At 52.1% G+C, this 16,777-nt stretch overlaps 2 protein-coding genes across 2 annotated transcripts; one reads left to right on the forward strand and one right to left on the reverse strand.

Annotated features, from left to right (window-relative positions):
• Positions 1 to 1,270: 1,270 nt before the first annotated feature.
• On the reverse strand, positions 1,271 to 1,827 carry LOC122691262 (60S ribosomal protein L23a). Its single transcript, XM_043897915.1, has one exon. It carries the CDS (start codon positions 1,822 to 1,824, stop codon positions 1,348 to 1,350), a length of 477 nt encoding a protein of 158 aa, XP_043753850.1. The 5' UTR covers positions 1,825 to 1,827; the 3' UTR covers positions 1,271 to 1,347.
• Positions 1,828 to 3,003: 1,176 nt separating this feature from the next.
• On the forward strand, positions 3,004 to 16,041 carry LOC122691259 (proto-oncogene tyrosine-protein kinase receptor Ret-like; the record flags this gene model as incomplete). The annotated part of the gene is made up of 9 exons (XM_043897913.1): positions 3,004 to 3,204; positions 5,680 to 5,827; positions 7,248 to 7,355; positions 8,559 to 8,773; positions 8,856 to 8,978; positions 11,100 to 11,170; positions 12,444 to 12,581; positions 13,629 to 13,728; positions 15,212 to 16,041. Coding segments are annotated over 9 exons (1,284 nt in total), but the record flags the coding sequence as incomplete, so codon positions are not given.
• Between the last annotated feature and the right edge of the window lie 736 nt (positions 16,042 to 16,777).

Below are 16,777 nucleotides of genomic sequence, written 5' to 3' on the forward strand. Positions count from 1 at the left end.
TCCAAAATCTCTTTTCTTAAGAGATTTCGTTGTGCTGTATTGAGGATATTTGTACTTTTTTGTGTTGCTACAAGTGTCACTGAAGTTTGTAACTGGAAATGAGATGCAATCTAGTGGACCACAGTCAGCACAGTACGTGTATGATGCTTAGACCGTTTAGGATAGAGGATGAAAGTCAAATATCTACACCCCGCCTCAGGGAGGAAGACTGCTCAGGTATGGTCATAGTGAGTCACGAGGGCTGTCATGAGCTGGAGAATATATACCCGCTTGTTGATGTGCTCAAGGGATCAACCATGTACAAACATGTCAGGGTTTTTGCCAACAGGCGCCAGAAATCTAGATTTTAATGTGAAGTGTCCACTTTCAAACAACGCCATGATGTTAATGACCTTGCTCTGTCCGTTAATGGTTAGATAGAATTCCAATATAATGCAGGCTAGGTATCCCTTCAGGAATGAATCCACCCCACCCCCAACACTCTGAGCTTAAAACAATTAAAGCTAACTTTTAGCTCATGCTACTTGGTCAGTGTGGGTCAGCAGGGGCCTCTGCCCTTTCCTGTCTCAGAGAGCCAGTCTGAGGGAGGCTTTATTTGCACAGACATTTTGCATAATAAGTACAGTGGCCAGGAGGGGAATGTGTGGCTTACACGCTGACCCTTGAAGCGTCTAACAGAAGTGACAGAGACACTTAGATGCACATTTCGCCGGCCAAAGATAGTCAGTGATCACACTTCCTTTCCAAGGGAGTGGGGAAGTGCAGTCCTCCATGGGCTGGATACTTATGAATATTCCTAATGGCTACCACAGCTCCATCTACTCTGATTTTTCCAGGCAGAAATGTTGGAAGTGTTTGTAATGTAGAATTCAATTTTCAGAGATCTCTAAGAGAAGTTGACTCAAAAAATTATTTGTTTCTTGAAGGATTCAATTTGACGGATCTGGAAAATTCACACTTTGCTCCATCTGGAGTAAAGTCCCTTACTTAAACACTGACGTCTATGAACAGATTAGGAAATCATAGGCTGGATCTATGAAATAATCCTTCACAGAAGTGACGATTTACATATCAGTGTTTATTCCCCAAAGCACTGCTCATATAGCTTCACTTTTGACTTATATTATCTCCTATCTTGTGTAACTTGTCTCATCAACTGCACTGCAAAATAGGAATCCCATCTGATTAATTTAGACTCTGTTATGCCTGGCTCCGCAGACATTGGCTATGTGGATGTTAATTAATTGTATTGGTGTTTATCAATTAGTGATTTTTATTTTTTTTTTATTTATTTTTTTTTTTTACATAGAGAAAACTTATATTTGGAATTAGCCAGCTGGACTCAGTTTAGATGATCCCAATTTTGTTGGCAACATCCAAAGCATCATAGTCAGGAGCCAGTCGAACATATGCCTTCTTCTCTCCATCAGGCCTGATCAGAGTATTGACCTTAGCCACGTCAATGTCATAGAGCTTCTTCACAGCCTGTTTAATTTGGTGCTTGTTGGCCTTGACATCCACAATGAATACCAGTGTGTTGTTGTCTTCTATTTTCTTCATGGCTGACTCAGTGGTGAGGGGGAATTTGATGATGGCATAGTGGTCAAGTTTGTTTCTCCTGGGGGCGCTCTTCCGAGGATATTTGGGCTGCCTCCTGAGCCGCAGTGTTTTGGGCCGCCGGAAGGTGGGTGACGTCCGGATCTTCTTTTTCTTGTGGCTGTGGACACCTTTCAACACTGCTTTCTTGGCCTTCAAAGCCTTTGCTTTGGCTTCAGCTTTAGGAGGGGCAGGGGCTTCCTTCTTCGCCTTCGGCGCCATCTTCATGAAAAGCCAATTAGTGATTTTTAAATCATCACAGCTAGCAATCTTGACTTCAGGAGAAGTCAGCGAACTTGAAAATACTTCTGGCAATTCTTCAAAAGTTGCTCATCGTTGATTATGATGAGATCTGAGGGCCAATATTCACTAGTCCCTCAATTTCAAGGGCAGTTTAGGCTTATCCCCTACGAATCACAGGGCGATCAGATATTTTCAGATATTATTTTTCTGTGATGTTTTCACATTTTTTGTTTGTTGGTTTGTTTGTTTGTTTTGGACTGCAAGATTTGGATGAATTGTAAATTTAAAAATTAAGAAAGAAATGTCAGTGCTCAGGAAGCTATTTGACTGCCCAAGATCCTGCAAGGCTCTCAACACCCTCTACTTAAAACACGCCCATCCTCGCTCCTAAACCCACAGCCTTCCTGGATGACCAGATAAAGAGCGATCGTCATTCTCATGAAATGCCAAGTGCTCAGGGACTTGCACGTATGAGGGCCCAGGAACAGTATTTCTACAGTTTAATGGTGGAATTACTCCCCTTGGAGAAAGTTGCTTGAGCACAAGTTACTCATTGATTGAATCTCAACCACGCAAGTATGGGTTCCAGGCTTTGCTGTCAGTTCCTTAGACTAGAAGCCTGCCGTCATTCTTTGCCTCTTGCTCATATTTCCCCTGTCTGTAATGAACTACTGAGCTGTGAAGTCATATCCACTAAAATCTTTCTCCGTTGCAGCTCCTTCTCTCCATCCCCACGGCCATCCTTGTTCCGGTCCTGAGATCGTATACCAGGACACCTACAACAGCCTTCTGATTTGCTCCCCACTCGATCTCCTCAAAAACGCCCTCTAACCCAAAGTAGTCTGGCTAAGGCACAAGCCGTAAAGCATCTTTTCGGAGAGGGCAATGCCAACCCACTCCAGTACTCTTGCCTGGAAAATCCCATGGAGAGACTAGCCTGGTAGGTTGCAGTCCATGGGGTCGCTAAGAGTCGGACACGACTGACCAACTTCCCTTTCACTTTTCACCTTCCTGCAGTGGAGAAGGAAATGGCAACCCACTCCAGTCTTCTTGCCTGGAGAATCCCAGGGATGGGGGAGCCAGGTGGGCTGCCACCTGTGGGGTCGCACAGAGTCAGACATGACTGAAGTGACTTAGCAGCAGCAGTAGCAAGCATCTTTTAATTTCATGCTGTCTGTGCTGCTGTCCACCTTCTGCATCCACCACTACCGCAAGAATGCCCACAAGCCGCCCATTGCCTCGGCTGAGATGACCTTCCGTCGACCCGCCCAAGCTTTTCCGGTCAGCTACTCCTCATCTGGTGCCTGCCGGCCCTCTCTGGACTCCATGGAGAACCAGGTCTTAGTGGACACCTTCAAGATCCCGGTGAGGTTCTCCATGTGGCAGCAGGGCCAGGGAGGCAGCCCTTCCAGGTAGCCCTGTGGGTAGCCTCTGGTCTAGGGCAGCTGGTGAAGAAGGGGGATACAGAAGGGGCAGGGCCCTTGGGGTTGTTGCATCCTTGCCTGCCAGGAGGACCTCGTGAGCTTCCAGCTGTCTTCTAACCTCCACCGAGCTGTCTTTCAGGGAGGGCAGAAGGCAGGGGTGGGGCAGAGAGCGTGAATCAGTGTGGAAAAGGATGGGTGCGGATTTAAATGACTGAGATCTGGGCCATTAAGATCCAAGGAGAGGGCAGGCCATGCTGTACCCGCCTAAGATATCTCCTACGGAGGCCCCAAGCGCTGGAGGATGCAGCCTTGGGGGAGGCCCTGAGGAGGAGTGTGTGGGTTTTATTCTCAGAAGGTAGGACCACCCTAGGGCTGGAGGCTGATGTTCTGCCTTCATTTCCACGGGTCGCTCTGCTGGGGAGTCTGTTGGGTAGGAGCCCCATGATGAAACACTGTCCCCATCCAGGCGAGAGAGACTGGCAGGTGGGGGGCCTGGCCGCAGCCAGGAGGGGATTCTGCCTGTGGCTTGGAGAGTGGGGTTGCTGAGAGGCCTCTCAGGCACCATCAGGGGAGCCTGGCCCCAGGACTCTGTGACTGGCCTGCCAAGAGGGGAGAATCAGCCCAAGCCTCCTCCTCCATGGCATGGTCTGGGCCAGCAGTTAGTGTGGGAGGCTCAGACACCACCTCCTGCCCAGCCAGGCTGCTCCTCCGCCTGTCTGCCCTCCAGTGTTTTTGCTGAGGAGACTGAAATACTATGGGGACTGGGGGCTGGAGACCTCCCACCTGCTGAGTGTTTGGAACCAGCAAAGTCAGGAAGGAGGCCCCTGTGGCCACCACATCTGGGAATGGCCCTCGTGGCCCAGGGACGAGCCATTTGATTCCCTTATATGCCCTGGCGGTTTGTGCTGAGACACACAATGAGAGAGGTTCTTCTGTGGGGGGGGCCACGGACCACTTTCAGCCTCTAGCCCAGAGTGCAGAGAAGCCAGAGCTGGGCCGGAGGCCCAGGACCACACTGACCAGCTCTGAGGTCTTAGACACATTATTTGACCCTTTGGCCTTAGTTCTGTCTTACATAAAGTGGGGAGGACACTTTGGGGTTTTAGCACTTTTAAAGAGAAACAAATGAGAGATATCCCCTCTTAGCCCAGTCTTTGTGTGCAGTCAGCTGTTATCCAGTGCAGTGTGGACACCAGGGTGGTGGTGACTCTGTTGTCACCTTTGAGCCTGACTATGGATTCTTGGTAGAGGAGGAAATGGCAACCCACTCCAGTATTCTTGACTGGAGAATCTCATGGACAGAGGAGCCTGGCTACAGTCCATGGGAGTCAGACACGACTGCCTCTTTTGCAACTTAAAGAACAAACAACATGGGTTATTGGGGAAGCTGAGACACCAGGACACCTGGGGAGCTGGCTGGAAGGCGCCCCTGGCCGTGGTGCTTAGAGGAGCCTGCCTCTGCTCCCAGACGTAAGAACACAGGGTTCTGGTCCCTGGGTGGGGGGCAGTGGGTCACCAGTGTGTGTCTGTGGGTTAGGCGAGCCTGCCAGGCACATCATAAGCAGCCCCTGGAGCCATGCCCACACCCAGCCACAGCAAGACTTGGGGACCTGGGCATCCAGTGCTGACGGGAAGGCAGGTTCCAGACAGGCTTCAGCATCCCCAGAGTTCAGGTCTTCGAGCCAGTCTTGGGGTCTGGGAAGACCCCACCCCAGAGGGGTCTTCAGTGGGCATGGTGTGTTGGGAAGGCCGGTGTGTGCAAGTTCTGGCCAGTGGCTGGGCTGTGGGAGGAGCAGACTCTTCCACACATTGTCAGGGAGGGATGGGGGCGTACCTGAGGGGCACAGTGGTAACTTTCTAGAGGCTGCCACACCAGGAAGGTGTTCTTGACACCCCCTCCTGTAGCTGGGAGTGCAGGGCTGATAGGCAACTGGGGCCACAGCTGCCACTTGAGTTCTCTTGGAAGTCCTGGAGCCTGGGCCACTGTCAGTGCCTGGTGTCCAAAACAGAGGTGGTGCCATGAGGCTTGGGCCTGAGTCCCAGGGAAGAGGCTGTGGTCCCCCTGTGAGCACCTGTGGGTGCTGAGTAAACCCTGACTCCCTCACTGGAGATACCAGGCCCTGGGCCTGAGGTGGCCCAGGGCATCTACAGTAGATGGAGGCCAGTGAGGGTATGAGCATACGGAGTCCAGCCAGTCTCTGGCAACACCTGCCTTCCTGTGGGGGGACGCATCTTGTCATGGCACCTCAGGGCCTGACTGTGGGGTCTTGCCCTTGGACATGGTGACTGTCACCTGTCACTTCAGGTGACAGTCGGCCGTCTGCACACGGAGCTTGTCCGCCGGCTCTTGCCTTCTTCCTTTCTTCTTACCTTCGCCATCTCTCTTCCCTCTCTTTTTCCTTCAAACCCAATGTAGGAGGATCCCAAGTGGGAATTCCCACGGAAGAACTTGGTGCTTGGACAAACTCTGGGAGAAGGTGAATTTGGAAAAGTGGTCAAGGCCACAGCCTTTCGGCTGAAAGGCAAAGCAGGGTACACGACTGTGGCTGTGAAGATGCTGAAAGGTACGTGCCCAGGCAGTACACAGGGGGCTCTGCCACTCACACCTGCGGGGGCCCCAGTGGGTGGATGAAGCCCTTATGACAGCCAGGACTCTGGCAATCAGCCTGCTGCCTCCTGAAGAACCAATACGCCTCCCCTGCTCTTCTTGAGTGGCTGCAGTCTAGGGACCTCCACCATGGATGATGTGGGTTGGTGTGGTCCCTGGAGAAGCAGGGTAAGACATTCCTCCCTTGAAAGCTTTCAGAGCCATGTTGCTTGTGTATCAATGTTGGGTAAAGATCCGAGTTTAAATTAAAAGCCCTTAAGTTCAAAACCGACAACTCTCCCCACCTCAGTCTGCCCCATTAATTTCTTTCGCCAAGCGTCCACTGAGGTCCTGGTGAAGAGACCACCTGTAAGGACTGGCCCCTGTCCCCCAGGTCCCTGCCTTTCCCAGTCCCCATCCCCCCCAGCCCTTAGTGGGCCAGCACTGCCCCAGTCTTAGCACATGCTGGGTATCCTCACTGCTGCTTCTCAGCAGGGACTGGGTAGACAGTCCTCTGCCATGGCTGAGTTCTGCCTCAGCTTGACCAACTGAGGGCCCAGTGGCCATGTGATGGGCACATTTTAGGCTGATGCACTCCGATGTTCAGCAGTCGGGGAGCCATGCAGTGCCGGGTACTTTTGTGTACTTACCCAGGCCCTCAGACTAGGGTTGCCCCTTGTCTATGAGACCCCAGGCCCTAAGAGGGCACAGTGAGACTGGCCCTGGGTCACTCATGTGTGGTCCAAAGGGTTCCAATGCCCCATCTTGCAGCTGTCTTCTCATTTCCAGACAAGTCTACAGCCAGAGGCAGTGGCACAACTGGGCAGTGGGATGTGGGGCCATGACCCAGGAGGACAGTTGGCCAGGAGACCTCCACACCCAAGCTCCTGAGCACAACTGTCTCTGCCCTTGGAAAACACACACTCAGCATGGCAAGACGACTTCCGTGAAGTCTCATGGCCTTCACCTTTCTCCAGGGCCTCACCCCCCTTTGCCAAGTGCTTGGTTGGCAGGTGTTTGGGGACACCAGGGAGTCCCTTTACCTCCCCAGAAGGGTTAATGAAGGGTTAACGCCACTGTCTTTGAGAGATGGTGATTGCAGGGAAATAATGCCATTTGCATGCATAGCCCAGCCCAGAAGGCTTTCCGTGGAAAGACTCTGCTCACTTGGAAGTGCGCTCCTCTGGTTCTTACTCCCTGTAGGCAATTGAGGCCGCTGTTGACCCTCCCATGGGCTGAGAGTAGCTCCAAGCAGTGAGGTCCTGGCAGGCCTTAGTCTGAACCTGAGTAGGATGTCTGGGAAGGAGACAAGTCTGTGTAGACCCCTCGTGTGCGCCTGTGACCCAGCACGGTGGTAGCAGGGACTTTGTGACCTGCTTTGTTTCTGTGCATTTCAGAGAATGCCTCCCCAAGCGAGCTGTGGGACCTGCTATCAGAGTTCAACCTCCTGAAGCAGCTCAACCACCCACAAGTCATCAAGCTGTACGGGGCCTGCAGCCAGGATGGTAAGACCAGCCGGGGACTAGCAGCTGCTGGGCACAAGCCAGGGGCTCTGGGCTGCTCCATTCTGCATTCTCCCTCATCCCCATCCTTTTCTTCTCTGGCACCTGTCCTCTCTCTTCCTGGAAGCATGGTTTCTCTGGCCCTTGCCTGAAACTTGTGTGTCAGTGGACCATGAGGGCTGCCACAGGAGTGTTCCCTGGGGTCTCTGGCGACATCCTGGTTGTCAGCACCCTGCCCCAGGCCGAGCCCTTAAGACAGGGAAGTCCAGAGATGAGCAGTGTCTCCTGGGCACCTACTAGATATGCCATAACCTCCAGGTGATCTCAACCCCACCCCAGCCTGGGGTGGCAAAGGCAATGGCAGATCGTTTTTCACATAAGAGCATTTTGCTCTATTGGTGTTCCAAAACTGCTTTGCCACCCTGGGGGCCTCCCACTTTGTGTGTGTGTGTGTGTGTGTGTGTGTGTGTGTGTGTGTGTGCATGTGCGTGTGGGTGCATGTGTATTTGGGGTGTGAGGGAGATGGGAGGCCGACAGGGAGAGAGCAGCAGGGGCACCAGTAGCACTCAGGGCCGGGCCTCGGGGAGGACTGTGGCCTGAGAGCAGGCAGGGCAGGGAGAGGGTGGCCAGGGGCAGTCCAAAACCTCTGCCTCCATCAGCTGTCCCCAGGCCATACTGTGGCAAGACCAGGGGTACAGAAAGTTCCTGACATCCGAGCAGCAGTGGTTATCTCCCAGGGCAGCTTCAAATGGAGTGACTGCTTGCCCTGGACACCCAGGAAAGAGGTTGTGGTCAACTGTCCAGGCAGCTGGCTTTGGAATCCAAAGCCCCTGCAAGATGCAGGAGCTTCCCAAGTGGCACTAGTGATAAAGAACCTGCCTGCCAATGCAGGAGATGTAAAAGACTTGGGTTCAATCCCTGAGTCAGGAAGATCCCTTGGAGGGGGACATGACAACCTACTCCACTCTTCTTGCCTGGAAAATCCCATGGACAGAGGAGCTTGGCAGGCTACAGTCTATAGGGTCACAAAGAGTCAGACATGACTGAAGTAACATAGTGCTGCAAGGTGGAGAGCAGAGTGATGTGAGAGTGAGCTGAGGCTTGAGTCCTCAGGCTGCTGGAAACGATTGCCCCGTGCTGGCCCAACTTCTGCCTGCCCAGGGTCACCTAAGCAGCCAGCCCACGTACCTACTGCTCTGCCCCTAGGGCCACTGCTCCTCATCTTGGAGTATGCCAAGTACGGCTCCCTGCGGGGCTTCCTCCGAGAGAGCCGCAAGGCGGGACCTGGCTACGTGGGCAGCGGGGGCAGCCGCAACTCCAGTTACCTGGACAACCTGGAGGAGCAGGCCCTGACCATGGGCAACCTTGTCTCCTTTGCCTGGCAGATCTCACAAGGGATGCAGTACCTGGCTGAGATGAAGGTGCGTGCCGCCCCAGCCCCGCGCCCCCTCCGCCAGCGATTGGCCCGGGGTTCAGGGGTCCCTGCTGTTGTCTTTTCCACAGCTTGTCCATCGGGACTTGGCAGCCAGAAACGTCCTGGTAGCCGAAGGCCACAGGATGAAAATCTCAGATTTTGGTCTGTCCCGAGATGTTTATGAAGAGGATTCCTACGTGAAGAGGAGCGAGGTACCAGGCTCTGGGGTGTGATGGCCTGAGGGCAGAGGGCATGGTCAGGGAGCCCACAGGGTGGGGACAGATTTTGATCTGAGGAAGATAAAGCGGGTTTTTAGAGTGCAAACTTCCAGTCCTCATCCCCGAACTCTTTCCTAGTCCTGGGTCCCCAGAGACCCAGAGCAGGACTCAGTCTTGAGCCTGTTCCTTCTCTTCCTCACAGCCACACGTGCTGTTTTGGAGCTCCCTGCTGGGAGTGGGGTTCCTGCAGCTTCTCTCACTTTTCATCACTATCACTTCTAAAGGTCACCCACCACTGCAGAAATAACAATCTTCTTGTCTGCAGTTGCTCCTCTCACTGCTGCAGAGTGAAGGTCACTGTTTTACTTTCTGTGTAACTTTAGTCCTTTGCTTGGGGAAAAGAAATGAATTAAACTCAAGCTTGCTAGTCATTCTTTACAGAAAGGATTGAACCACTTTACAGCAGGGTATGCTCCTGGTCCAAGGGCCTAGGAACGGCTGACTAAGTGAGTTTGGAAGGCAATCAGGAGGATCCTGGAGACAAAGTCCAGAGTTGCAGTGTAGAGATTTGGGAAGCTTTTTCCAAGTCACTAAAACAGGTGGTTCGGGGACCTTCTTGGGAAACCTGGTTCCCTGGTATGGTCCCCTTCCCTGTGACATTGGTCTTGACTTTCTTGGTGCTGCTATCCTCCCAACCCCTTTCTAGTAGCCTCCCTGTGACAGACTAGACAGGGAAGATCACAGGCCCCCTCAAGACACACAGCTAAGCTGGCATTCAGAACAGACGCTGCTCAAAAAGAAAAACACAGAAAGCCACGACATACACTTCAGCTTTGCTCTGAGGGGCGAGTGAAGCCCAGGTGCTCCTGGGGCTGTGAGGATGACATTTGATTTCTTGTGGGGTTTCTGTTGTGACAGCACGTCTTAGAAGTGCTGAAGGGGAAGTGGAGAGGGGTGCTCCCTACCCCATGGAGGGGGCTGGATGGAACTTCCTGTTGATGCACTGGTCCTCAGGAAGGCCCTGTGTCACCCAGCAAGGAAGCACAAGGTGCCCAAGCTCGGCCCCTGAGAGCACAGCCTGCAGGTTGCATTGTTAGAAACACACACCCTCGAAGCAGTCACACTTCATGTAGGGTATGAATCCTAAATAGTAGTTTAAAAAAAAAAAAAGAAGTACAATAAATGCATTAAAATCCAAAGCAAATGCCTTTTTTTAAATTGATTGTGCCTTGATGCTGACCTGTTTGTTGTTGTTTAATCGATCAGTCGTGTCTGACTCTTTGCGACCCATGGACTGTAGCCCAGCAGGATCCTCTGTCTATGGAATTCCCCAGGCAAGAATACTGGAGTGGGTTGCCATTTCCTCCTCCAGGGTATCTTCCTGACCCATGGATCAAACCCGCATCTCCTGCACTGCAGGTGGATTCTTTACCACTGAGCCACCAGGAAAGCCCGCTGATCTATTTGTACCAAAAAGCTATTTCTTAAGTTGCATTAGAAAGGATTTGTTAGGTTGAACTCCAGCCTCTCCATGGTGGAGGACAGTCTTTCAGAGGATGCTAAAAGGGCCCTGGGATAAAATAAGAGGGAAAAATCAGACTCAAGACACTCACATTGATTTCTTCGCTCAGAGCTTCTTAGAAAGGCCTTTAGTGTGTTCGTTTGTGTCAGAAATTCCCAAGATGGAAACACTGGATGTTGGCTTCCCAGACCCCTTCACCCTCAGAAATCAGGGGAGATCTTGATGGAAGTGCTTCCAGCCTACCCACTGGGCAGCACCCAGGGTGCAGTGCCCCTGATCTCCCGAGAAGTGACTACAGTGGGGCCTGGCTTGCACTTAGCATCAATTCCTTGCGATGTGGTGCATGACCAGCACACCTTGTATAGCTGTGGGCAGGCCGACTGACTCCCTCACGGGTCTCAGCCAAGCCTAGGAAGGCGGGGCTAGGACTCCAGCACCTGTGAGGCTGGGCTGCTGGCCTCTACCCAGGAACACACTGGAGTCATTACTCAGTGTTCCCTAAGAGCTGAAAGAGCCTGAGATGTGTCCCCCACACACACCAGTTCCTAGAATCTCAGAGCAACGTTAATGCCTTTCTTTCACTCCTTCCTTAGGGTCGGATCCCAGTCAAGTGGATGGCCATTGAGTCCCTCTTTGATCATATCTACACCACCCAGAGTGATGTGTGAGTCTGGGTGTTGCCTTCCTGGGGTGGAGGTTACATGTATGCACCTGTCTGGGCAGCTCCGCTGGGGAACAGAGTTGCCCTGAGTCCCTGTCAGCTCATTCCAGCCGTCCAGAGTGACCTCCCCAAACTGGGGGGCTGCGGATGGGGGAGCTTTGTGTACTCACACAGCAAATGGCAAAGGCCCAGGCAGTAGTTCTGAGTGCCACGGTGGAATGCATGAGGATGTGAGCCATAGCTGCAGCCCCCCTTACCTCCCCCACCTCCCCTGCCCTCTCTTTAGACATCTCAGTGACACACAGTCCCAGCTGAACAGTTCCCTCTCTGTGAGCCTGAGTGTGAGCGGGCTTCAAGCAGGTCCCTGGAGACTGGTCCCCACCCAGAGACAGGTTTAGGGTGGAGTGACCTTGAATGGGTTTCCGGTACCCAAACTGCTCCAAGACCAAAACTCAGTCTTCCAAGTCCAACTGCATTCTCAATTGTTTTCAAAACCACAACAGACTTGTTTCCAAATGTTCTGCTGTAAACAGCCTTGCATGTTTTAAATAAGGTAGGCTGTGAAAAGGCAATTCTTAAACAGTTTTAACAGCTGTGTTCTGATTACCAAGTTGACTGTAAAACAACTGGAAATGCAGGGGAAAGCATAATGAAGAGACTAAAAGTCAATGGGGCCCCACCATCCCTAAATAACTACGGCCAGCACTCACAGGCCTTGCCTAGAGTTGTCCGTGGCATGCAGGCATTCTTTATTACTGTAAACGGGCTTGTGTGATAATGCTGTTTTGTGATGATTTTGTCCCCACTTGACAGTAAATTTTCCCTCACAGTTGATATTTTCCCATTGGAGTGTTTTTTCCTTTTAACATCTTATGAAAATTTCCAGGCACACACAAAAGGTGAAGGGGTTTTGCAGAGTGCCCTGGTGCCCTGTGGCCTCAGTTCGACCTGCTTTTCACTGTGCTCATTTGCATTCCCTGTGCCGTCTCTGATGCTACAGAGCTCCACCTCAGGGGTCAGCCACCTGCCCTTTTTGGATATGGGGGCTGAGCTTGGGCAGCAGCTTGCCAGGGGGTTGGGGCAGGGCAGGCAGACACCTGGTCCCGCCTCCATTCCACTTCCATCTGTCTGGTCAGCCTAGGCTGAAACTGTGGGCACTTGGACCACTCTCTGTACAGGGAACTCGGGTCCTGTTGCTGCTCAGGGGGAGGATATCTGGGGCGCTGAGGATGCCACAGACTCAGTGCAGTCGCTCATTGGCCCTCTGGTTCTGCAGGTGGTCCTTTGGTGTCCTGCTGTGGGAGATTGTGACCCTGGGCGGCAACCCCTACCCTGGGATTCCTCCAGAGCGGCTCTTCAACCTTCTGAAGACAGGCTATCGGATGGAGAGGCCAGACAACTGCAGCGAGGAGATGTGAGCATGCTTTCTCTGGTCCAGCCTCCCCAGACACTGACACTCCAGGTTTTGGAGGGGTGGGGTCATGCACACTCATCCTTTCCCACTGCTGGGCAGCCCTGGGTGCCAGCCCCAGGCGAGCTGGGCAGCTGGAAGCGACGGGCTAAGACAAAGGCACAGATGACAGAGAACCACCCTTGGGCATGATGGCAGATGCTGGGGACCCAGATTCCACTGGGGGCTGGGTGGGCCTCCTGGGGGGACTTACAAGCTGAGGGGGAGCAGGACCCCAGGAGAGGTGGTGGAAGGATGAGGGAGCAGCTTCAATCTAAGGCTAGAGACCTGTCCCAGGATGCTTGGGGAGGGGCAGGTAATTCAGAATGGCCCCAGGGGTACATACAGGGGAGCGCCCAAGTGGAGACACCAAGGCAGGCAAAGAGCAGGCAGATGGCACCTGGACTTCAGCTCGAGGGCACCAGAATCTTCTCATCAAATGGTGGTTCCATCAGATGATCCTTGGAGAACAGGTTGAGAACACATGAGAGGGGGGTCGTCCATAGTTAGACACACACTGGTCCATTCATTCTACAAAGTCTGTCATGCACCTGCCATGTGCCTGGCTCAGGGCTGTGGGAGTGCAAGGGTGAGTAGGTGCTGCCTCCCTGGGCACCCTAGACTGGCAGGCACAGGCCCAGCACTCACCCACAAGGTGGCCCCTGCAGCCCTGCCAGAGCCCCAGGGGAGGGAGGGAGGGAGGTGCAAGACAGAGTGTGCTTGGCAGGTTTTTGTGTTCATACACAGTTCATCCTTCATAAGAGTTTTAAGGACTGGCATTTCTGCGTTAGCTGCCATAACAAGCATGGCTGGACCACAGCGCCAGACACTGTGAGCCCCTGCTGACCCATCATACCCTGGCCCAACTCAGAGAAGGATGTCAGTGACACAGGAACAGCTTTGGGATTTTGGACCAGAGCCTCTGGGGCCCAGGTGCACTGTACTGGGTGTGGTGGTTGTGACTGGGCAATCCTTGCTGGATTGTCACCACCCACCTGTTTGTCTCACCAGGTACAGTCTAATGCTGCAGTGCTGGAAGCGGGAACCAGACAAGAGGCCAGTGTTTGCCGACATCAGCAAAGACCTAGATAAGATGATGGTTAAGAGCAGAGTGAGTACCCGGGGCCAATCCCTGGTGCCACTTCCCTCACCCCAGTTCATGGAATTCCCAATACAAAGGCAGAGTGCGGCTGTGCAGAGTGAGATGGTCATGTCATCTCCTGGTAGGGGGCAGGGCAGATTGGGGGCGGCGGGGGGGGGGGGGGGGCACGGGCACGAACCTTTATCCTTAATCCAGGCCTCTTGGACTTCTTGAAATTAGGGAGAAACCAGGATTTTTACCTTGACACTTAGGAAGAGCCCTCCACAGACAGGGGTGGGAAGAAGATATGCCAAAGCCAAACAAAATTATTTTCAATAATGGAACTTGAGGAAGTAAAGTTGGAATGAATGTGTCCTAAATTCAGATTCTATGAAGGGTCCGGCTAGGGGTGGGAAGTGAAGGGAGCAGTGGAAACTGTGACAAATAGTAGCCTCCCAGCTGGCTCTGAAGGACCTCTTACCATAGACAATGTAACCTGTAGGAATAAGAGTGCCAGCATGCCAGGGCTTTTTAAGGGATGTTTATGTTTCCCAGTTTTTATAGCAATTTCCAAAAGCTCAGTGTGGGCCAAACAACATATCTGTGTGCCTCCAGTTTACAACTCTAGGTGATAGAGGAAATCAACACAGTTTTCACTAATATTGATTGGGCAATGGGCTGCCTCCTGTATTCTGCCTTAGATGCTGGGGATGCAAGTAAAGAAAATAGACACAGACCTTGCTTGCCCTCTGGTGGTTTCATCCTTAAATTGACACAGTTACTGAAAGTTGTCATTTCTCCAAACATGGAAGGCAAGATGCATGGACTGGGCCCCTTGGAATAAAACCCAACCTTGGTGTATCGTTTGGGCACATCCTATGATTTGCCCTAAACAGAGGTAATAGCTGATGCCTACAGACAGCTTTCCTAGAACAGTGCTGAGAACCAGCCAGAAACACACTGGAAGCATTCTTGACACCTTTAACCAGGGCAGTGGAAGTAGCCGGTCCTCACAAATCATCCTGCTTGGGAGCTGAAGCCTCTAGCAGCATCTTATGCAAAACCCACACCGATGACTCAGATTTCTTGGTCCTGACTTGATATTGGAGATGGCAGGAGTGCCTGGAGGGAAGCCAGAAAGTGTGGAGCAGATGGGGAATGTGTCTTGGCCTTCCCACATGAATCACGGGACTGCAATCCCGGAGCCTCAGGTTTTATAAACAGGCCTGTTCTCCAGTGCTGGGCCTGGTGCCCCTAGCGCTGCAGAGAGAGGACCAGAACAATGAGGGAACACATTTCTGCCTCCAAGAGGTGATTTTCTGTGATGAGGACCAGAGGCTGGGGGAACTCATGCTGACAGACCTGGCCAGGGGCTCAGATCTGGCGAGAGGTTGATAGGTGCGGGGTGGGACTCGGCTGGGGCTTCTGCTATCAGGCAGGGCGGGGGTGGGGAGGGGTGGGCATGTCCAGCAATGGCCTGCTCCAGGAGTGACCAGCTCTCTCTCCCTTCCAGGACTACTTGGACCTGGCCGTGTCCACCCCATCTGACTCACTGCTGTATGATGATGGCCTGTCAGAGGAGGAGACACCCCTGGGGGACTGTAATAATGTTCCCCTCCCTCGCACCCTCCCCTCCACGTGGATTGAAAACAAACTCTATGGTAGAATTTCACATGCATTTACTAGATTCTAGCCACGTTGTTCCTGCTCTCTGCACTGTCCTTACTCTCTGTAATGCTTTTTAAGAGTGTTTCTGGTTTGAATGAAACCAAAGTCTGCTCTGAACCTTTTTGTTTGTAAATGTCTGACTTTGCATCCATTTACATTCAGGCATTTTTTTTAAAACTATGTTTTTTTTAAAGGATGTGAAAATATGTGTGATGATCACATTGCCCAGCAGCTTAAGATGATAGAGGAGAGGGCGGGGCAGAACTCTCAGGGGATATTGAGAAATGATGACTCAGTCATTTCCCGGGTGGGGATTTAGTCATAGTACTTCTAATTTAACTACTGGGGTACATTTTCCTGACCTGGGGAGGCATTTAATCTAGAAAGGCAGAACCAGAACTACCCTGCCTGCACTGAGAACACAGCCAGCAGCCCCCCAGGCTCTGTCTGGGTGAGTGGAGGGGGGCGGCTTGGAGGCCACCTGGTGCTGGGGACCACCATCGGCGGGAGGGACACACACAGAGTACTGTTTTCACATCCTTTGTATCACACACTGTCATGACAGTTGTCACTTATGAAGTCAGTGCTAAAAGCTGGAGCAAAATGCTTTTTGAAAGAACGTAGTCTGTGGTGCTGTGGTCTTGCAATGGACAGTAAATATGGTTCTTGCCAAAACTCCTTCTGTCTTTAATACTTGAAATTTTTTTCCTGTTTCCTAACTTCATCATGGAGTGTTTTGAACTCTTGGAGTCTCAAGCCTTTTTCAGCCGAGGTTGTTCCTTTCGCATGCCTCCTGGGTCATTGATGCCTTGCTGGCTAGTGTTCCTTGCCATTTGTCCCGTCAACGCTGTGGGACTGGGCTGCGTGCACCCTTGATTTGGAAAGATCCCCTCCTCCGTAGTAGGCTGGGATGGAAGACAAGTAGGCTCCTTTACGTTAGAGCACTGTATATCCAGGCAGTACAACAAGGTGCTGTTGCATTATGCTGCCTTACAGAAAGAGTTAAACAGGTCACCAGAGATTGATCAGATTTGAGAGTCTGAAGCTTATAAAAGTCAAAATTGGTAGTTTCTGGTAAGCTACAGTTACCAAGAGAACATGTGATGTTCCCCCCTTCTCCCAAACATGTTTTGGAAACCTGGAGCATGAAACCCTGCAGGCAGTTGGCCCAGAAACCAGAAGTTTGGTTTGAACCTCAAAGGGAGTTTTGCCAAGGCCTTACTGTCTGGACATGAAGTTTGGGTTCTTCAGCACAGAACAAATGATCTGTTTTCATTTTTAGGCATGTCAGACCCAAACTGGCCTGAAGAGAGTCCTGTACCACCCACAAGAGCCGCTGGCACCAACACTGGGTGTCCGAGATATGCAAATGATAGTGTATATGCTAACTGGATGGTTTCACCCTCAGCGG

This window comes from Cervus elaphus, unplaced genomic scaffold (genome assembly GCF_910594005.1).
Source record: "Cervus elaphus unplaced genomic scaffold, mCerEla1.1, whole genome shotgun sequence".
Lineage (NCBI taxonomy): Eukaryota > Metazoa > Chordata > Mammalia > Artiodactyla > Cervidae > Cervus > Cervus elaphus.

What these genes read in the sequence shown, in the direction of transcription:
- LOC122691262 (XM_043897915.1), bottom strand. Translation starts at nt 1,824, where the DNA reads ATGAAGATGGCGCCGAAGGCGAAGAAGGAAGCCCCTGCCCCTCCTAAA.